Below are 22,103 nucleotides of genomic sequence, written 5' to 3' on the forward strand. Positions count from 1 at the left end.
GGAGGGAAGGGTTTGGAAAAGGCTGCTAGGAGCTTGCAGCGAGCCAGGCACTGCGGATGGAGGAAGGTGTGTGTACGGAACACCGACGCTGTAGGAAGTAGCGAGTTTGTCCGTGTGTTCTAAAGAGGCTGTGAAGAAGTAGAGCTGCCCAAGCTGAGGAGGAGGGGAGCACAGCAGGCCTTGTGTACCAGCACGGCCGGATCGCTGCCACCAGGGCAGGGGGAAGGCCTGGAGGAGAGCAGGGTGCTTTAGGGCACGGGGCAGTGATCTCTGTCCTCTGGTAGCCAAGCCCAGGTAAGAAATGCCCACCGCTCCATTGGACTGACATGGCACTTTTGGCTGCTCTGGAAGAGGGATTGCTGAAATGCCATGGGTTTTAAGCACAGCAAAACCATCCTCCCCCAGCATTTGGGGATTGGGGAGGACTCAGTTGCCAAAGCGTTTTGTGTAACTGCCCTGCCGGTAAATTAGTCTGGGAGGGAGGCAAAGGCATGCTGGTGTGAGCAAGGAGGGGTAGGGGTCAAGCTGCTCATCTCCTGGGCTCTCTGAACCAGCAGCAGTGTAGGACGATCCTTGCAGCGTGTCACGGAGTGGGCTGCAGCGTTCCTGGGGTCACCGGCCCTGCAAGGGCTGTGCTGGGGTGTCCCCAGAAGGGCCTGGGCAGCAGTCGGAAATGCTGAGGTGAGTTCAGGGTTTGGAAGAAAGCCTGGCCAAGCAGGCTCCCGGGTGTACTCTGTGCTCCTGATTGATGTGGCGAAGGGGGTGGCTGCTCCCCGAGGTGGGTGGCTCCCTGGCATGCTCTGCAGAGCCTGCTGAGTGGCGTTGGAGGCAAAACTGGCAAGAAGTGCCATGCCACATCCCCCTGGCCACCTGAGCCTGGGAGGTCCCACACCTTGTAAACAGACTCCTCATGGCACCAAGGAGGGCTCTTGCCTTCAAAAGTCCATTGAGTGATCTCTCTGAAGAAGATGAGATGCTTGTTTGGTTCCCAGGGCTCTCAAGGGCCACGCGTTTCCATATGTGTCTCCCTGCCAGCCTCTCACCTGCAGAAGCTCCACCTTGGTCATCATGTAGGTGTAGGTTCAGGCCCATGGGTACAAAGGCTGGCAAAATGCTGGCACCCTTCATATTGGTGATGGATGGCAGGAGATCTGCCAGCTTCCTTCAGGAATGCATTATGGACGTGCTCTCTCCTTTCCCAAGTCAGCAGCTGCCCTGAGCAAGTGCCTTGTCCTGCCCGTGTCCACCACCAGTTGATTATGAAACCTGGGCTGGAGAGCTGGGGTCTCACAGCAGGCTGTCCTGGGAGGAGGTCCTCTCTGTGCCCCTGCAGCAGTGCCACCCTTCCTGCATGGATTGGGACAGCTTGGCGTGCAGGGCACTGCCAACTGGTGCACCAGTTGAGGGGCTGTTGTTAGCGCAGGCAGAGTCTGTGTTTGCATGACTCTTCTTCCTTAGTAATGCACGAAAATCTGGTGGATTTGTCACCAAGCTGTGACTAACTCGTGAAACCTGTCATTTCCCTCGTGACTTACGAGGCTTCATGCCAGGGCGCCTCGTCTGCTGGCGGAGGTGGCACGCGGGTGCCTGGCTACCCCAGGGAGCAGTGACAGCGATGGATTTTCTTTGAGGGCGTCAGCAGCACCATCGTTCCCTGGGCTGCCTCTCCGGTCTGTGTCCTGCTCCTCCCTGGACGCTGAAGGTTCTTCTACTTCTGCTTATTTCTGCCAAGTAACCCAAGAAATATTGAACTAAAATAAACGCAGTTATCCCACAGTGCCTGTAAATCTTATTCTACAGCCATGGAATTGCTCCCATCATGCCCAGGCTGGAAGAGCAGAGCAGCGTTGCCGGCCTCTTGGAGAGGGAGGGGATGGGAAGTCCTGTGACCCCTTAGCACCTGCCTTCTCCTGGAAGGCTCTTCTGGCTTTTCAGCCTGGGCGTGGAGGCAGTGGGAATGGCCCTCAGCATGCAGCCCTCGCAGCGGGGACGCGTCAGGGCGCGCAGGCGCCCAGGAATGTCTGTGGGAGCTCTGCTTGCCTTTGCTTCACGCACTCACTGCATAAAACGCAGGTTTTTCCTGAATATTATGGGTGTGTTTAAGTAAAACGTGAGCTTTGGTGTCTCATCTACTGCAGACACTGCAGAGGGCCGACACTAGAGCTCCCAGGGCTGGCGCAGCGTGCGGGGGAACAGGGGCTGCCCAGCCTGAGGGCACCTGTGGCTCTGTCCCAGGCCGTGTCCATGGGCTCCTGGCCCATCTTGGGCCTTTTTTCGTCGTGATGAGACTGTCAGGTACGATGATCCTCGGTGCTGGGTGTGCGGAGGAGTTTTGCTCTGCTGAGCAGCGCGTGGGCACCCGCTGTGGTAAGGATGAAGGGCAGGGGGAGCTGCCAGGGTGCCCTGCTCCTCCACCCACAGCCAGGAGCACTGGTCCTGGTCTTCCCCTGTGGTCCCAAGGGTTCCTTACCCTGCTGCTGCTCATGGCAGCACACTGCTGCTCATGGCAGCACACTGCTGCACAGGCCCTCCTCTTTCCATGCTCTTTCCCTGCCTGCCTTGCCAGAGAGCTCTGAGCTGGGAGGGCAGCTGCCTGGCCAGCCCAGGGCACCAGCATGGCCATCTGCCCCTGCCATGCCCGGCACCGGGGTGGTGGGGACATGCATGCCCACTGCCAGGGCTGGCTCTGTCACGGGACGGAGCTTCCCGGCTGTAGTTGTTGAAGGCTGCGTCTTGGTGGAGCGTCTCGGGAACAGAGCCAGGCCCCACCTCCGTCACGCACATCCCATGGCGACTGCAGAGCCTGCTCGGAGACATGACGGAGGGTGGCACTTGTGTATTTTTAGCTTCTGCTGCATTGCATTAGGAGCTGGGAACGAGGGGTGTGGACACCCAGTGACTAGAATACAACAGCCCGTGCTGCGCACGCCACCGGCGGGCATTGCAGCTGCCAGAGAGGCTGGCTCCACCGCCTGCCGAAACGCTGCCTATGGACGAGGCCACCTTTTCTGCTCCTGTCGTGGGGTCTGCGACCAGCTGCACGGATAGACCGGGCTGGTGGCCACCAGCGTGACCAGCCGGGGAGGCAGAGCTGTGTGACGGTGCCCGTCTTGGGCTGCTGGGGGGGCGGCAGCCTGGCTGGTGGCTTCAGTCAGTGCTGTGGGGGAAGCCGAGAGGCTGGGACAGTCGGTGTCCCGGAGACCCTCCACATGTCTGATGGATCTCCGTGGGGTTTGAGCCATGCCCTAGACCCAAATGCAGGGCTTCTGCGGAGGCATCCTGCTTCTCCTGGGGGGCTGCTGGCCCAGCCTGCAGCGAGCGGGGCTTGAACAGTGCTGATGCTGGCGTATGAGGTGGCGTGTGGCATGGCCAGCGCTGCTGCCTCTGGTCATGCTGCCCAACAGAAGCGTGTTGTGTGGGTGTCATCTGAGCCTGGTAGCCGCGGGAGCTGGCTTTGCTCTTGGCGATGACCATGAGAAGGGCCCGGCCGTGGCCTCCTCGCAGGATGGAGCTGCCGTTCGGACTCTGAGGCTGTGGCAGAGCTTTGCCCTGCTGGGAACACTGTGCTCTTTAGGAGGAAAGCCTGCAGGTCTCCGGGCAGGGTCCTGAGGCACAGGACAGGCAGCGGGGTAGGCATCAGACTGTTGCTCCTTTCCCCTTCTCACCCCCAAATTCATGCAGTGCCACAGGGTTTGAGTATGGATCAGGAGTGATGCCAGCTGGCTTCTGACACCCAGCAGTGCCAGTGCAACATCCGCTTAATCCCCATCACACATCCCAGCAGTGCTGGCCTGTGACTCCTGCCACTTGGGCCCAGGGGAGCTGCTCTCTGCTCCTGCCTTTCCGAGTGGCAAACACGTAAGCGCTGTAGTCAGTGCCACCTTTACAGGGCAGAAGATGATGCTGGGCTGCGTGGCCGTGGGCTGGGAGCCCAGTGGTGCCAGAGGCAGGAAAGGTGATGTGGTCTGACAGGCTGGGGAGGGAGTGGGGCGCTGAGGATGTGATGGTTCTCTCCGGGCTGGGCACAAGGTGCGACATTGTCTGCCCCATCCAGCCCTTCTGCTGTACCTCTCCCAGGAGCTTGGGCCCAGTTCCGTCTTGTCTTCACCCAAAGCTGCCTACAGTTCTCCATTCTCACTGACTCCTTAGGACTCTCACCCCCTAATGTCTTGGTGTCACCCTGGCCCCCTGCCGTTTCCCTGTCCCTCTGCCCCTCCCCACCTTCTCTTTGCAGTTGCTGTATTCCTTATTCCTCTTCTTCACTGTTCCTGTGCAGGTCCCTGGCACAGGCAGGGCAAGGGTGAGGGCGAGGGTGAGGGCGAGGGTGAGGGTTTCGGACCCGGCTCAGTCCTGCTGGCCCTGGGCTGGCACGTGCCCTGGGCAGCCGTGGGGAAAATGCTGCTGAACTTCACTGCTCCGAAACTCCCTGCACACGGGCCAAGTGGAGTCTTTAAACTGTTCCTTCAGGTCCCTGTGAACCCAGCTCCGCTCTTTGCCGGAGGGCTTGGAGAGCAAGCAGGTGCATCTGCAGGCTGAGCAGTTTGAGAGAGGGGAGGGAGCCCTTCGAGGAGCGGGGGCAGGAGCCACTTTGCCTCCCATTTCCTGGTGGTATTTTCCCTTAAGTCGTGGAATCATGGAATGGTTTGGGTTGGAAGGGACCTTCAAGATCATCTAGTCCCAACCCCCCTGCCAGGGGCAGGGACACCCTCCGCTACACCAGGTTGCCCAAAGCCTCATCCAACCTGGCCTTGAACACTTCCAGGGATGGGGCAGCCACAGCTTCTCTGGGCAACCTGGTCCAGTTGTCCTGAATAAAAGCTGGGAAGTCGAGTCAAATTGGGACTGAAATGAAACAATTTTAAGTTAAGGAAACACACCATTAAGACCCACCCTAGCCTTGGCTTTGCCCTCTGATGGGGTCATGCAATTATAAGTGCTCTCCGTTAGCCTGCACGGCTCTCTGGGGAGGTTTTAAACATTTTTTTTCCCCTGACCTTCTCTTTGACAGTAGTTAGACGCATGGGACAAGACTTGGTGCTCCAGCTGCTGCTGAGGGACTTGCTTTCCAGTATGAAATGTAATTTATAGAAGATTCCTCTGGGAATAATAAAAACGTATAATCGTTACATAAAAGTGTATTCCGAAAATGTAAAATCGTTACAACTGTCACCAAAAAAATGTTGAGAGACAGTGCGAAGGCACAGCTCTGAGGATAAACGCCCAGGCGTACGGACGCTGCGTGGGTCTGGTACCAGGGGTTCAGAGATGGGCATCGCCTGCCAAACCCTGGAGGTGGTCATCTTTGCTTCCCTCCTCCTCCAAAATACCCCAGGAACAACGACCCTGTGTGGTTAGACGGGCATACAGAAGACATGTAGAAGAGGCTGTTCAGTGTAAAATGATGTTTTTCTTTAGTTAAAAAAAGTTGTGAGAAGTAAAAGGACACATATTCTAGGAATTTAAAAGTCAACCTGTAACAAGGCAGGACTACAGAGATTTTTAGGAACCACTTGCTAAAGACATAGAGTCTAATAATAAATTTTTTTCCCCAAGTATCTCAGGATTAAAAAGCCTTTAAGAGGAGTCACAGCGATTGAGGTGTCAAGTGAGCGCTCGTGGACATGGGGCATCGACAGAACAGCTCGGGCAGGGAGGCTCTCAGCCCGGAGCCGTCCTCAGACACAGCGGAGAGCTGCCCTGAAATGAGAGGGTTTGATAAAGACAGTTTTGAGCAAAGTAACACAAGCCACCAGGGTTTAATGGTGTTTACTGGAGAATCATAAAGGAGCCTGAGGAGATGTGGGGAATCGCTAATAGATAGTGTTTCGGGGCCGTCACCCATCAGGGCCATGTCCACAGAAGGGGAGGTGTTGGGTGAATCGGTAGGAACTACAATAAACACTTCATCTATCAAATACTACACTGGTGTCCTGGTTTTGACTGGGACAGAGTTAGTTTGTCTTTTGGGCAGCCACAAGGGCTGTGGTTTGGGTTTAGTCTGGGATTTGCTGTGAGCAGAATGTCGATAGTGCACTGATGGTTACAGCTGGTGCTGGGACATCAAGGACCTTCCAGCTTCCCGTGTTTTTGCCGGTGTGCAGGAGCACAACAGGCTGGGGGGGCATGGCTGGGGCAAAGGGCCCACAACTGCCCTTATGGTTTGAATTTAGATTTAGGATTGAGGGCCAAACTGGCCAATGGAGTATTCCATACCATGCAGTGTCGTGCCCAGGATGTAGATGAGGGCTGACTGGGAAGTTGGGAACTCTCTTCTGAGGGCCTTTTTCTGTGGGACTCTCTCTCAATCTCTTAGAGTTCTCTTTCTTGCTCTTGCTGTCGCTCTCTTTCCTGGCCTCTCACTCGCCCAGGATTGCGGGGTTGGGACTTACCTGTTTCAGGATCGCTTGCCAGGACAGGACAGGCATTGGTCACCAGGTGGTGAGCAATTACACTGTGCATCACTCGTTTGAATATATTACTGTAAGTTTTTTAACATATGTATTCATCTATTATTATTATTGTTATTATTATTATTATTATTATCATTATTATTACTATTACTATTATTACTATTATTATTGTTGAAACATAGAATGGTTTGGGCTGGAAGAGACCTCAAAGATCATCCAGTTCCAACCCCCTGCCATGGGCAGGGACACCCTCCACTACACCAGGTTGCCCAAAGCCCCATCCAACCTGGCCTGGAACACTGCCAGGGATGGGGCAGCCACAGCTTCTCTGGGCAGCCTGTGCCAGTGCCTCACCACCCTCCGAGGGAAGAATTTCTTCCTTAGATCCCATCGAAATCTCCCCTCTTTCAGTTTAAAGCCATTGCCCTGTATCCTGTCACTGCACGCCCTTGTCCAAAGCCCCTCTCCAGCTTTCTTGTAGCCCCTTTAGGTACTGGAAGGTGCTGGAAGGTCTCCCCGGAGCCTTCTCTTCTCCAGGCTGAATAGCCCCAACTCTCCCAGCCTGTCTCCATAGCAGAGGTGCTCCAGCCCTCAGATCATCTTTGTGGCCTCCTCTGGCCCCACTCCAGCAGCTCCATGTCCTTCTTGTGTTGGGGACTCCAGAGCTGAACGCAGCACTGCAGGGGGGTCTCAGGAGAGCAGAGCAGAGGGGCAGAATCCCCTCTCTGGACCTGCTGTCCACGCTGCTTTGGATGCAGCTCAGGACACAGTTGGCTTTCTGGGATGCCAGCGCACATTGCCGGCTCCTGGTGAGCTTCTCATCAACGAGCACCCCAATTCCTTTTCCTCAGGGCTGCTCTCCATCCATGCTCTGCCCAGCCTGTACTTGTGCTTGGGATTGCCCCCATCCACGTGCAGGACCTTGCACTTGGCCTCATTGAACTTCATGAGGTTCTCACAGGCCCACCTCTCCAGCCTGTCCAGGTCCCTCTGGATGGCATCCCTTCCCTCCAGCGTGTCCACCACACCACACAGCTTGTCGTCAGCAAACTTGCTGAGGGTGCACTCAATCCCACTGTCCATGTCGCCGACAAAGATGTTAAACAGCACCAGCCCCAGTACTGACCCCTGAGGAACACCACTCGTCACTGGCCTCCACTTGGACATTGAACTGTTGACTGCAACTCTTGGAATGCGACCATCCAGCTAGTTCCTTATCCAGCAAGTGGTCCAATTTGGAGACAAGGATGTTGTGCAGGACAGTGTCAAATGCTTTGAACAGATCAAGGTAGATGATGTCAGTTGCTCTTCCCCGATCCATCAATGCTGTAACCTCATCATAGAAGGCACCAAATTAGTCAGGCAGGATTTTCCCTTAGTGAAGCCGTGTTGGCTGTCACCAGTCACCTCCTTATTTTCCATGTGCCTTATCATAGTTGCCAGGAGGATCTGCTCCATGATCTTGCTGGGCACGGAGGTGAAACTCACTGGCCTGTAGATCCCTGAGTCTTCCTTTTTCCCTTTTCAAAAATGGGAGCTGTGTTTCCCCCTTTCCAGTTGATGGGAATTCACTGGACTGCCATGACTTCTCAAATATGATGGATAGTGGCTTAGCAACTTCATCTGCCAGTTCCCTCAGGACCCGTGGATGCACTTTGTCAGGTCCCATGGACTTGTGCATTATTGTGTATTATTTTATCATCATTACTTCTAAGTTTATATTATTATTATTATTAAATTGTTCTTATCTCAACCCACGAGTCTCCTTCCCTTTTCCCCTGTAATTCCCTTCCCCACTCCCCAGGGGTGAGGGAGGGTGAGCGAGCAGCTGCCCGGTGTTTAGTTGCCGGCTGAGTTAAAGCACGACAACTGGTGAATAGTTAGCGTGGCTTGTGTAAAGCAAAGTTGGTCTTTGCAATCTGCCAGGGATTTTAATGGAGGGGGAGAGGTGGGTCCGGGCTGGTACAGTGCTCAGGGGCTCCCCAACAGCTGTTGAGAAAGTCTCTCACCAAATGCTTTTGAAGAAGTTGAGCGTTGTCCTGGAAAGAGATCTTCCTGTGAATCAGCGACGGATTAAAGAGTGGGACAGGAACGGACAGGAGAAACGTCTCTGCTTTCACGGCACGCTGCCTGCCCTGGCCCGCTCCTGCCCGCCTCGGGGTCAGAGCGCTGGCCCAGAGCAGCCCTTGGCTGGTCCAGAGCAGCCAAGGGGAGCCCACCTTGCCCACCTGCTGTGGCAAGCATCCTGGAGCTATGATTTGCCAGGTTTAGGCTCCTGAAGCTGGATGTGTTTCTCCCCTGTGACTGGAGTCTGAACCTGGTAGTGTGTTACTGCTGGCTGTTGCTGCAGCCGCGGTGGCCGGTAGCCCAGGCAAAGCCGTGGGCAACCTGGGGACCTGTGGAGGTTGCTGCCGCAGCTGTCGCTCAGCCTGGAGGTCGCTGCTGCAGCAGAGCTCCCTGCGGTGCTGTGTCCCCATCGAGTGACACTGGCCCTTCAGCTCCTCTCCCTCTGGAAGCAGAGGTGGTGGTTCTCTGCGGCACGGGGGCAGCACGGGGCCGGTGTGCTCCTGCTGTGGGCAAGCTGCGAGTGTGCTTGGAAGCCGCGCAGGAGCGCGGATAACGCTGGCACGGCTTTCTCAGGCTTTTCCTGTTGACGAGAAGCCAGGATAAACTGAACCTTATCAAGGGAAAACCCATTCCCAGGCTCGCAGCAGCGCGCTGAGCTCTGGCTGCAGATTTGTACTCGGCAGCACAGTCTGATGTGGATGGCAGGAGCATGACGTGGAGCCATTTCCCCTCAGGACAAACCAAGCAGCCATGGGCGCAGAAGGGTTTCTGGGGCTGGTGGTACCTTGTCAGTGAGCAGGAGCCTGGTTTCCTGCCCCTCTGTGCTTCTGCTGCCTGCACGAGCCCTGGCCATGAGCTGCTCAGTTTGGTGTTTGATGGCCCTTTTCTGGCAGGGCCTGCGCCAGAAGCTTCTGGATGCTCCAGATGGAGGCAAGTGCTGTTGACTGGTACCAGCACAGCTTCCCGGACACAGCAGGCTGCGACGTTTGATGCTCACAGGGCATCCCATGGCAAAGTGCTGGCACTGCTGGATCTGGGGAGGCTGCAGTGCTGCCTAGGAGGTGTGCTGGGGTGGATATAGAGTCATAGAATGGTTTGGGTTGGAAGAAACCTCAGAGATCATCCAGTTCCAACCCCCTGCCATGGGCAGGGACACCCTCCACTACACCAGGTTGCCCAAAGCCCCATCCAACCTGGCCTTGAACACTTCCAGGGATGGGGCAGCCACAGCTTCTCTGGGCAACCTGTGCCAGTGCCTCACCACCCTCACAGTGAAAAATTTCTCCCTTAGATCTAATCGAAATCTCCCCTCTTTCAGTTTAAAGCCATTGCCCTTTGTCCTGTCACTCCATGCCCTTGTCCAAAGCGCCTCTCCAGCTTTCCTGTAGCCCCTTTAGGTGCTGGAAGGTGCTGGAAGATACGTGTCTGTGCTCCCACCGCGATGGCCTTGCATAGAGGCTGGAGGGGCTGTTGGCAGCCAGAGGTGATGCAGGAGGAGCAGAAGGGTTGCTTGCGTTTTCATGACCCTTCCGACAGCTTGCGGTTGTTTCTATAAAGCATTCAGCTTTCTATGGCGGCCGGGCCTGTGGCAGGCTGGGATGTCTTCACCAGCAGTCACCGAAATGCCCTTCGCAATTTGCCTGAGCAGCACAATGCGGGCACGAGGCAGACCCCACCATGTAGGTCACGGTTTGGGACCTGCTCTCCTGACAGCTCTATCAGCCTGTCTCATGCAGCGGGGCCTGGGGCCCCTGCCGGGCAGTGGACGTGCCAACGGCGAGAGGGACCTGCCTGGGCTCCATAGCCTGGGTTGGAGCTGTCGGTGCCGACAGCAGATGGGGTAGGGGGGAGCTCTGGACCACTTGGCTGGTGTGTGGCCGTGGGAATCATGAGCCAGGTTCAGCACTGCCTGTTCCACACTGGCCTGCTGGGAATTGCTGATACACACAATGAGCGGAACCCACATCCCTGTGCCCAGCAGTCCTGGCTCCGCACCCCTGGGCACAGGCTGGCGGGCACAGACCTGCTCCAGGCGCTCAGCACCACTCCCAGCGCAGTCCTGGCCCAGCACTGTGGTTGAGCCGGGGAACCCCTCTCTGGCAGGGCAGGTGACATCACCTTCTCTTGGACAGCACCACAGCCGTGGTGTCCAGACCTGCTGGTCGCTGGTGGTCTGCCTGGCAGTGGGCAGCCCCTGGCGAGACTCAGGGCTACCAGCGGTGGCTGGGACGAAGGAGTTCACCCTCCCGCTGCGCAACGATGCTGAAGATTTGCGTTTCGTCTGGTGTCTGCACTTGGCTTCTGTTCCGTGCAGACGCAAAACGAGATCTGGGCTTTTCGGGGGTCTGTGAGCTTTGTAGCTAATCCAGTAAATTGTTCCAGCTGATCCTCAGCTTGCAAGATCTGAGGAATGCAAAGGCTGGGCCTGATCCCGTTGCTCAGCCTGTGGGCTCCGAAGCTGCATCTATAGTGCTGATTTTCTCCCAGCCCAGAATAGATTCCCCTTAATTGCTTGGGCACATGGTGGTGGCTTGTCCATGTGATGGGACAGCTGCTCTGCCCTGTCCCGGGTCGCTGGTGCAGACCCCCAGCAGGGCCAGGGCAGAGCACTGGAGGTGGCCGCGCATGGGCAGAGATGCCAGTGCAGCCTGCCCGGCCGGTGCCAGATGTGCCAGATGTTCACGGGTGGCTGCAGGGGCACTGGGGGTCTTTTCCCCTTTGCAGCCTGTTTCATTTAATGCTTCCATCTTATCCAAATCAGAAATCCAAGCGTGCAGAGTGCCCAGCGCCCAGACCACCCCTAATGGGCTCCAGTCCTCAGCCCATAGGATGCAAATATTTTCATTCTCTCCTGCACCTCTGGAGTATCTGAAGAGCTGGTTGGCAGTGGGGGTCTGCAGGGCTAGGGCATTGCTGCCGGGGGCACTAACACCTCAGCACCAGGGAGGAGGCTTGGGAAGGAACCAGCACCCCTGGCCCGGGGCAGCCATGAGCACAGGGTGCCGGGGCCAGTGCTGCCACTGTCTCTGCAGATGTGCCGCTGCCCGGCGCCTCCTGGGCAACTCGCCAGCTGCCCCACGGCTTCCCTCCGAGGAGGTGCCACCTCCATGGTGGCGGAATGGGCCTGGCACACCTTGTCTCATGGGAAGCCACCAAACACCCGTCTGCAGGAGCAGCTTTCCAGCCCCGCAGCAGTGAGTCAGGCCGGGGATGGCCGCAGGTCCCCTCTGGTCATGGGTTAAGAGGAGGAGTTAGTCAGGTGGTTGTGGGTGCAAAGTTGCCCATCTCCTGCGAAGGGTGCAGGGTTTGCTCTGCTGCTGCGGGGCCGGAGGCGCAGCTGGGTGCCCGTGCTGCTGGGGCAGCGGGCTGAGACCTGCCTGGGTGCCCGGCGGCGGTGGGTTCCCAGCAATACCGCAAGGAATCAGTGCTGGCCGTGGCCCCAGCTGCTCTCCAGTGGCCCCCTGATCACAGGCAGAGAGGAAAGGGCGCGTGGGCTACTGAGGGTGCGGGCAGGGCCAGACATTGCCTGTGCCAGGTGCTGGGGATGGGAACTAACTAGCAGAGCAGCTGAAGTGGAGCCTGACACGTTATTTTCCCTGTTCTTGCTGCACACAGCTCTGCTTCTGCCCGGCCCCTTGTGCATCCCTTGCTCTCTCGCCCTCTGGCACCTGCCAAGGCATTTTTCCTGTCCCCATTACAAATTGTCACCCACAGCTCCCTTCCCCGGGCTGTCCCCTGCCAGCCGCACCGGCTCGGGCTGCTCGTGAGCCGGGGTCGCTGCTCATGAGCCCGGGCTCATCGCAGACACTCCTGCTGCTGCTCCAGCACAGCTGGGCCTTTTCCGGCTGTTTTCTGGTTGGATGTGCCGCAGCGGAGCGCGCTGGGGAGGCAGCTGAATTCCATTCAGTGTTCAGTGCTGGAAAGTTCGCAGGAAGTGGAGGAAGAGCTGGAGCAGGAAAGCAGCTCCACTCTGCTGGGCTGGAGCGAGCCCCCGCGCCCAGCAGCTCCTGGGAAGGGTGCCGGTCCGACCTCACTCTTCTGCCCTGAGCTCTGCCCCGACTGGACCTGGAGGCCTGCTGGATGTCGTCTGCCTGCAGTTCAGTAAGGCCTTTGGCACCGTCTCCCACAGCATTCCCCTCGGGAAGCTGCAGCTCATGGCTTAGACAGGCGTCCTCTTCACTGGGTAAAAACCTGACTGGATGGCCGAGCCCAGAGCTGTGGTGGATGGAGTTAAATCCAGTTGGTGGCTGGTCCCAAGTGGTGTTCCCCAGGGCTCAGTTCTGGGCCGGTCTGGTTTAATATCTTTGTCAATGATCCGGATGAGGGGATCGAGTGCTCCCTAAGTGAGTCTGCAGACAGCACGAGCTGGGCAGGAGTGTTGATCTGCTCGAGGGTAGGAAGGCTGCAGAGGGATCTGGACAACTTGGATCGATGAGCCAAGGCCAATTGTCTGAGGGTCAACAAGGCCCAGAGCCGGGTCCTGCACTGGGGTCCCAACGACCCCACGCACCGCTACAGGCTGGGGAGAACGCGGCTGGAAAGCTGCTCGGCAGGAAAAGCCCTGGGGGTGCTGGTTGGCAGTGGCTGGACATGAGCTGGCAGTGTGCCCAGGTGGCCAAGAAGGCCAACAGCATCCTGGCTTGTATCAGAAAGAGTGTGGCCGGCAGGACTAGGGAAGTGCTCGTGCCCCTGTCCTTGGCACTGGTGAGGCAGCACCTGGAATACCATGTTCGATTTGGGGCCTGTCACTACAAGACAGACATAGAGGTGCTGGAGCGTGTCCAGAGAAGGGCTACGAAGGTGGCAAAGGGTCTGGAGCCCAAGTCTTATGAGGAGCAGCTGAGGGACCTGGGGCTGTTTAGCCTGGAGAAAAGGAGGCTGAGGGGAGACCTTCTCGCTCTCTACAGCTGCCCTGAAAGGGGGCTGTAGCCAGGTGGGTGTCTTTTCCCAAGTAACAAGAGATGGGATGAAATGGCCTCAAGTTGTGCCAGGGAGGGTTTAGATTGGATATTAGAAAAAATTTCTTTACTGAAAGAGTGGTCAAGCATTGGAACAGGTTGCCCAGGGAAGTGGTGGAGTCACCATGCCTGGAAACGTTCAAAAAACATGTAGATGTAGCACTTCAGGAGACCGTTTAGTGGGCATGGTGGTATTGGGTTGATGGTTGAACATGATGATCTTAGAGGTCCTTTCCAACTTTCATGATTCTATCAGTCTGTGGTTCTGTGATTCTTGTTGCCATTGCAAGGCATCCTTAGTTCCCTCTCCCTGCCCTGTGCAGACAATCCCTGGTCCCAGGCAATGGACGGGAGGTGGCCTGGGTGCGTGGGTTGCTCTGGATGTGGAGTGTGTGATCAAAGGCAGGGCTGTGGGACCAGCCACCTCTGCTCTGGACCTACATGGGCTGGTGGGGAAGCACAAGGTCTCTCTAACCTGTCGGCCTCCATCGGACAGGGACGGGGGCTCCTCCCCTTTGGGCTGCGTCTGCATGTGGTGGCCATTAGCAGCAGCCCCCAAACGTGGAGGGACATGGCTTGCGCTGCAGCCGGGTGGTCAGAGGGGCAGTTCCTCCTAAAGCACCTGCTGTTTGTGTACGTGGCATTTGCTTCACTCGCCGCCTTTCTGTTCTCTCCGCAGCCGCCAAGCTTCAGAGCGCTGAGCCGCTCCCCAATGTCGGATGCCTGGGAGCGCAAGGCGCGGGACCCCTTTGCCGGCAGCGAGGAGCAGGACGAGGTGCCCCACCAGGTGACAGTGACAGCCACGGCCACCGGCGGCCAGTGCCAGTGCCCGGAGGAGGAGCCCAGCGGGGCTCCCCAGAAGCGGACAAGCACCCAGAATGGGATGCAGGACAGTGGGGGTGGGGGCACGGGGGTGAAGAAGAAACGGAAGAAAAAGGATCTGGGAGAGCAGGAAGGGGGAGAAAAGCAGCTGTGGAGGTGAAACCAAAGAGGAGGAGAGAGCCTAAAGAACCAAAAGAGCCTAAAAAGGCTAAGGAGCCCAAGAAGCCGAAGGAGCCCAAGCAGAAGGAGGTGGCCAAGAAGCCCCGGAAACCCCGGGAACCCAAAGCCCCCAAGGAGCCTAAAGACAAGAAGAGCGGCTCTGAGCCTGCCCCCAGAGCAAGACCCAAGAAGAGCAGGTGGGTGACGGTGTGACCTTGTCTCTGTGCCTGGTGTGGACGGGGCTGTGGGCTCGCAGGAGCTTCGGCTGAGAGAGCCACAGTGGGCCACCACGTCATAGGGCGCGCGGGCTCCTCATGCTGAAGGCCGGATGTGCCAGTTGGGAGGCTGGGATGAGCTCTCTGGCCACGCAGGGACGGGACAGGTGAGTGCCCTTTTGGGGATGGGGCCCTGTGAGACCCCAGATCCAGAAGAGGACTGGAGAGTCTTGGCCTCTCCTCCGGTAACTCCTCATCCTTTTAGCTAGCAGCTTGGCCAGAAGCTCTGGTTTCTTAGCTCTTGATTTCTTTTTAATTGAGATTGTGTGCAGAGAGCAGAGCAGGTCTCAACAGCACCGGCGGCATTTGGGTTATTGTCAGGGACTGGCAAGAATAAGTGGTTTTGGAGAGCCCTGTACAAAGCAGGTCTATTGACTGGAGCCAGGCCCTCCTCGTGTGCTGTAAATAATCCATAGGATGAATATATTTCTACTGTAAACGGGATTGGTGCAGGAGCCAACTGGGAATTTTTCAGCAAAATCTTTCCTTGTTAGAAAACACCAATTTGGTAGAACTTCTTGAGGGCACTTTCCTGGAAACAGTCACCAGAATGGGCGTCCCAGGGTCTGTGGCATCTGCCCACCTCCCTCCCGCAGTGGCTGCCCGCAGGACACGTGTGCAGGGTGAGGACTGAGCCCCGGGTCTTCCCCAGCCCTGCTCCTTCGGAGCTCACTGCCAGGCAGGTTCTGGAGAGGCCAGGGCTGTGGAGCCGGCGCCAGGGCAGCCGTGAGTGCCATTGGTGTGGGCTGGTGGTGATCAGAAGAAGATGTGGGGCAGCAAAGCTTCCATGCCAGGCTGGCAGGGAGCTCAGCTGGGTGCCATGTCCTCGGCAGGTCCCTGAGCTGAGCAGCGCTGTCACTTCTGGTTTTCCTCGAGCTTGGGGCTGTGCACGTGAAGAAGCCAAGCCCCTGCGTTGTCGTGGGCCAGAGCAGATGGGGATGGACAGATGAAACAGGCAGTGCCAGGAGGGTGAGGGAGAGGCTCCTCGAGGCCCCGGGGAGGGCTCGAGTGGAGGGGCTGGAGGTGGAGAGGGAAGGAGAGGGGCTGCAGGCAAGGAAGGGAAGGATGAAGTCCATGTAAAGGCAGCACTAGGCACCGAGGAGAATCCTGGGATGAGGGCTGCAGCTAACAGCTTTTCCTAATGACATCTCTGCTCCACCAGTAAGAAACTGCCACATGGGCAGTTCACAGAGGTCCACCCTTGCGGCGGGACCTTTGGGACCAGACCGAAGCAGGGGAAACCATGGGAAGAGCAGACCGTTGAGGCTTGAGCTCCCGGAGGCACTCATGGCTCTTGTCCAGGAGCTTCTTGCTGCCTTTGCTGCCAGCAGTGCCTTCACAGGGCACTAAGAGCAGCCCATGACAGTGTGACCTGCCATGGGGCACTGGTGGGCAGGTCACTCTGCTAGACCTGGAGATTGTGGCAGGGTAACACCAACTGCAAAGCTGGAGACTCTTGTCCCTCCTTCAAAGGCACGGCAGGGTCTGGGAGTACCAGGAGAGGGACTGAAGGTGGGTCCGCTTGCTGTGCTGGAGGCCAGTGTGTGGAACCCTGGTGAAGGAGGAGAAGGACTTGGGGGTGCTGGTTGACAAGAAGCTCACCATGAGCCGGCACCATGCGCTGGCACCCCAGAAAGCCCGCCGTATCCTGGGCTGTATCCAAAGCAGCGTGGGCAGCAGGTCGAGGGAGGGGATTCTGCCCCTCTGCTCTGTTCTCCTGAGACCCCCCTGCAGTGCTGCATTCGGCTCTGGGGTCCCCAAGATCAGAAGGACATGGAGCTGTTGGAGCGGGGCCAGAGGAGGCCACGAAGATGATCCGAGGGCTGGAGCACCTCTGCTATGGAGACAGGCTGAGAGAGTTGGGGCTGTTCAGCCTGGAGAAGAGAAGGCTCTGGGGAGACCTTCCAGCACCTTCCAGTACCTAAAGGGGCTACAAGAAAGCTGGAGAGAGGCTTTGGACAAGGACGTGTAGTGACAGGACACGGGGCAATGGCTTTAAACTGAAAGAGGGGAGATTTAGATCAGATAGAAGGGAGAAATTCTTCCCTCTGAGGGTGGTGAGGTACTGACACAGGTTTCCCAGAGAAGCTGTGGCTGCCCCATGGCAGGGGGGTTGGAACTGGATGATCTTTGAGGTCCCTTCCAACCCAAACCATTCCATGATTCTGTGACTCTATGAAGAGGCCACTTCATGCAAAAAAGACCAATTAATGTAAGTCTCTAAAACATCATGCAGCCAGAAGAAACCATGTGTGGGAGTGCCACAAAGCTCTGTGCTTTCCTCATGCTCTGTCCCAGCAGAGCCTGAGCCCATGGTGCTTCCTCCTGCTCACCTGCACCTTCCAGGAGGACCTGGGTCCACCCCTGCTGCTTGCAAAGTCCAGCTTGTGGGTCCTCCTTGCAGCTTCCCCACCTCCGCAGCCCCTCTTCGAGCTTCTCCTCGGACTGTTGCCTCCACCTGTGGGTCAGCCACCAGAAAACCCACCCACGGGAGGAGCAGCTGCTGGGTGGAGGCACCCATGGGTGTCAAGGGGGAAGCCCTGCAGGGCACAGGGCTGTGTGTGCCCGGGGCAGAGATGGGGAGGTGGGCTGGGAGCCCCGGGCAGCGCGGGGAGCGAGAGGCGAGCAGCAGGCAGGGTAGGCACTCCGTGCGGCTGGAGTGATTGCTGGGAGTCCTCTAAGTGGCAGATAATGGTGGCATAATTTCTTCTAAATTATTTCTAATCATAGCCGACTACTGGTTCATGGACGAAGCGGTTGTTAATTGTCACTTACAAATCAATACCGTGGGAGTTATTGCTCGGCGCTCGCGGTGCATTTTCCGGGCCTCTAATTGAAGCGCGGAGCACGGCCGGGGCCGTTGGCCTGCGCAGCAGATTTGTGAGTGCCGGGGTTTTGCTGGTCGCGGGCAAGCGGTGATTTCTCTCCTGAAAACAGGAGTGAAAACTTCACACGAGTCTGAATTTCACCCTTCCTCAGCCACCGCGCAGGTCTGGGAGGTGGAGGGGACGGGTGGTGGGGCTGTGAGTGAGGAGGGGGACGTGGCTCAGCCCAGGGACAAGCACCAGCTCTTGGAAATCTTTCCCTGAACAGTGTTCCCTGCAGAGGGTGAGGATGGACGGGCGCGTTGGGAGCAGTTGTTTCTTACCCTGGTGCTTCCTGGGCACGTTCCCTTGCGCAGGCGGGTTGTGGTGGGTGCTGGGTACCGTGGGGATCCGGGTGTCCCTGAGCCCGAGAGCGTGCCACGGGGCTGGGCCGCGTCTTCACAGGTTTTATGTTTGCAGGAAGGTGGTGGGATTCACCATTTGGGAGCTGGGCCCAAATCTCCTCCACCACTTGAGGATGGGGGAGAGCTGGCTGGTGGGCCAGAGGCTCCCGGCAGGCCCTTGGAGGCAGCAGTGACCACCGTGGTGGGCCAGGGCACCGGTGGGAGTCTGGGACCTGCATCCTGCTCGTTTTGGTGGTGATCACGGGGCTGAACTCCCTCCAGCTGAAGGCACAGGCCAGCGTCTGCTCAGCTGCCATCTCGGGGCGGGGACACTTGGTGCTGTGGCTCAGGGAAGACAAACCACGAGCTGGAGCAGCTTCTGCCTCAGCACTGGTGGAGAGTTTTACCAGGCTCTGGCAGGACTCTGCGGCACACGTGGGAGCTGGCTGGCAGGACGGCCACTGCTTCTCAGATCGGGCTAGAAAGTTTGTCTCTGGAGTGCCAGGACACAGGTTTCCTCTGGAGCTGCTGAACTGTATTCCTGACTTTGATCAGTGCAGGACGTGTTTGCGAGTGCTCTACTTGGAGCAGCACCTCATTGCCCTCGGCCTGCTGGGGTTGGCGGTGGGGAGATCCTCCTTGTGTCTGCGCTGGACACAGGACCCTGTCTTGGTCTCCCAGCTGGGGCAGGGACTGCCTTCACTGGGGAGAATTCATGGTTCGAGGAAGGGGTCACCCTGCCCGGACGGGAGAGGCTGGCCTCGTTCCTCCGGGCTCATGGCCAAACCTGAACCACTATCCAGAGCATCCTGACCTCACACATCTGGGCTCGCCATGCTGAAGGAACAGTGAGGGCCAGCTGTGAGCTGAACCCCATCTCCTACAGCCCCTGTGGACTGTTCTCCTGGCTGGTGGGAGCCCCAGCCCCTTTCTGCCCCACTCCAGGCCAGGGCAGGTGGATGCTTTCATCCCATTTTATTGGAGTTGGATGGAGAAACACTTAATGCCGATCAATTGGGGATCCCCAATGCTGGAGGAGGCTCCCAGAGCCTTGAGCTGCTTCTGGGTGATCCAGTGGGAGCAGACCCCTGTGTAGGTGCCTGCTGGCTCTCCCCTGGGAACCCTAAGACAAGATCTAACTGTCAGTCTGTCTTGGCAGCAAGGACACCCCTGTGGAGAAGAAGAAGAAAGGCAAGAGGAAAAATGAGATACCAGTGGATAGTTTGGATTTGGATCAGGATCTGCTGAGCCCATCCGCGCAGAGCCCAGAGGAGTCTGCAGAGTCGGCCGACAGCCAGGTATATCTGAAAACTTCAGTTGGGGGAAATCCCACCTCTGAGTAGGAGAAGAGGTGGGCTCCAGGGCACAGTGACCAGAAACGACTTTCAGCAGTGTGGTTGGTGGACCCCAGCCTTGGAGGGGAGCCTGGGGTCCACCAACCACACTGCTAAAAGTTAACTGATGGCCCTGGGTTGGGTGCACACTGCTGCCCTGGGCGCTGCGCATCCCTCAGCCTTGAGTTTCACTCTCCTCCGTGGCTCCTGACAGCTCCCCTTTCCCAGCACAGCGCAGGGAGGCAGGTTGGCCCCAGGGTTGGGGACCTGCACGTATCTCCGCAGGGTTCCTCTCCTTCAGGTCTTGGAGGGATGATGGGGCTGTGTGGGTCAGGCATTGATGGAGACCTCCCACCACCTGCATCCCACTGGTGCAGGGAGTGGGCTGGAGATCAGGCAACTTTGGGCTTTGTCTCCTCCACTCAAGCAAGGAGGAGGTCCTTGGTCTGCCCTTCTCCTCCATGACTGCCTTTTTCATCCTGTACACAGAAACGCCGCTCAGGACGGCAAGTGAAGAGGAGAAAGTACAACGAGGACCTGGATTTCAAAGTGGTGGATGATGACGGCGAGACAATAGCCGTGCTGGGAGCAGGGCGAACCTCCGCGCTCTCTGCCTCAACTCTGGCATGGCAGGCAGAGGTAGGGCTGGATGGGGGACTAGGGTGACGGGGCCTCCTGCCTCTCGCAGGATGTCCATGCTGAGATTCAAGAAAGTGGGGGATCCCAGCACAAGGATGGGGTGAGAGTGTGCCTGTCTGGGAGGGTGCAGGCTGGCTTTGCAGGGACCATGAGGGCACAGAGGGATGGGCAAGAGGCGTGCAGGTCCAACTGTCCCCTTCCTGCTTGGAGACAAAGGCCTCTGGAACATGTCATGTAGCTGGATGTGTCCGTGAAGGCGTGACCCACCCATTGCCTGTGCCCACCTTTGGCTTCTGTCTCCAGGACGTTAGGCTATTATTTTGGCTCTGCCAGCCAAGGGCTTTGTAGGTGCCAGGTCATTGTTTTCTGCCCATGTTGCTGCTCTCCATCAGTGCCTCGGAGTGTAGAGATGCCCAGCCTGGCACGTGCCAGCCAAGCTGACCTGCCAGGCAGTGTGGTAGGATCTGGGACCAGCCAGTGTCACTGCAGTTTGGGCCTCGCTGCTTGGCCTCTGCCCACTGGTTCAGTGCTGGCTCCTGGTAGGTGCTGGCATCTCCTTCCTTCTGGGCTGCGTGTCGGATCCTGCAGCTCACTCCCTCTCTCTGGTCGCTAACAAAGCTGCCAGATATTAATAATGGTCACTAATTGTTTTCACAGTGTTCCCGTGTCCCTCTCTAGTCCCTCTTCCCCAGGCTTTGGTGTGGGTGTTAGTCAGCTCTGTTGCTAACCCAGGAAATAGACCTGGCCTGGTGCTCCCTGCCTGCCCCGGGGGCTGCCGCACGCCCGGGAGGTGCCACCAGTGCTGCTTCGGCTGCTGCGCGGGGCCGTGTCCCAGCCGGGCTCCTGGCACTGCTCTCTCCAAGTGGCGTTTTCGAAACAGCAGGTGGGAATGGGTTGCCTTTGGCACATGGCCGTGCTGCCACCCTGCTCTCCTCTTTGTCCTGGACTTCCACCTCAGTTTGCCCTGCTCCACATGAATTATTAAGGCTGGTGTCTGATGGCAGCGAGGCTCTGCTGAGTGCCCGCTCTGGGCTCCTGCCAGCAGGCTTGGCTGGGCCTGGCCGTGGCTGATCTCAGAGTCGGGACCAACCTGGCAGGGCAAGATGTCCCGTCTTGCTGAGGCCTCAGGGCTGCTCTCCCCATGTCCTCTACTTGCAGATTTCCCCCCAGGGCCCTGGCCACGTTCCTCAGCAGCCAGAGAGCTGCACCAGGGTGGTGCAGGGTTCCTCCGGCACTCTGTGGGCTGCCAGCGATGAGCCACGGACCCATTTAAGCCATGTGGGCTGCGGGTCAGTGTGGGAGCTCCCAGCCACAGGGCACTGGAGGCGGCTGTGGTGGCAGCACTGTGCGCCTGGCTGTGTTCACACAAACCCTTTGTGGTCAGGGTCAAGCTGAAGCCCAGCAGCACCCGGGTGGACACCTGGGTGTGGGGATAATGGGCACTGCCCAGTGGCTGCAGCAGGAGCGTCTCTGCTGCTGCCCTTGGCCATGTGACCCTGGCATGGGGCAGAGCTCCCCAGGAAGGGCAGGAATCCCCTCTGGGACACAGGGCTGCAGAGGAGCCCAGGCAGAGCTGCTGATGCCCTGCTCGCTGTGTTGTGGTGCTGTGTCCAGCATCTTGCCCCACACCGCAGCGGGGGTGCCGGGGCAGCGGGTCGGCTGAGGGCTGGCACGTGGAGAGGTTGGTGCCGCTCTGGGCACCGCCTTGGCTTCCCCAGAGCCTTTCGGGTGAGTGGTGTGGGATGCCCCAGCCCATACCTCTGCCAGTGACACCACAGGTGTTCAGGGCACTGTCATGGACCCTCCCCAGCCTGTCCCGTGCCTTTCTTGGAGGGATCTTCCTGGTCTGCAAAGGAGCATCTCAGGGCTGCTCTGCCTTGGACCAGACTCTGCCTCTGTCTGAAGGAGATGAACAGAGTCCTCCTCCTCCTCCTCTCTGCACTTCCCTCTTCCTCCTGCTGCCAAACCATCTCCCAGCCAGGGCAGAACTGATGTTTCTAATGCTCAAGCAAGCTCCACGGTTTTGCTGTCTGTCTTCTCCCCTTAATCTTTCCGTGCCTCTCCCGCTACAGCGCAGACGGGCTCAAGCCCAGCTCTCTTGTCCCTTGGCATTGGGTGGGGCTGGTCCTGCCACAGCACACGCGCACGAGAGCCTCGACCTCCCCTCTCGCCCTGTGCCTGCTGTCTTGGAGCTGGAAGCAGGACAGTGTTAGGGCCACTTCCAGCAAAGC

General features: G+C 58.0%; 1 protein-coding gene across 1 annotated transcript in view; it reads left to right on the plus strand.

The window, feature by feature from the left end:
• Window positions 1-14,006: 14,006 nt before the first annotated feature.
• The window catches only part of CHD6 (chromodomain helicase DNA binding protein 6), a 48,224-nt gene continuing 40,127 nt past the window's right edge, over window positions 14,007-22,103 (plus strand). The window contains 4 exon segments of the mRNA XM_086623125.1: window positions 14,007-14,394; window positions 14,397-14,613; window positions 19,059-19,197; window positions 19,723-19,872. Coding sequence (XP_086479251.1) covers window positions 14,007-14,394; window positions 14,397-14,613; window positions 19,059-19,197; window positions 19,723-19,872 — 894 coding nt within the window.

The sequence above is a fragment of the Tauraco erythrolophus genome, chromosome 18 (genome assembly GCF_009769465.1).
Source record: "Tauraco erythrolophus isolate bTauEry1 chromosome 18, bTauEry1.pri, whole genome shotgun sequence".
Taxonomy (NCBI): Eukaryota; Metazoa; Chordata; class Aves; order Musophagiformes; family Musophagidae; genus Tauraco; species Tauraco erythrolophus.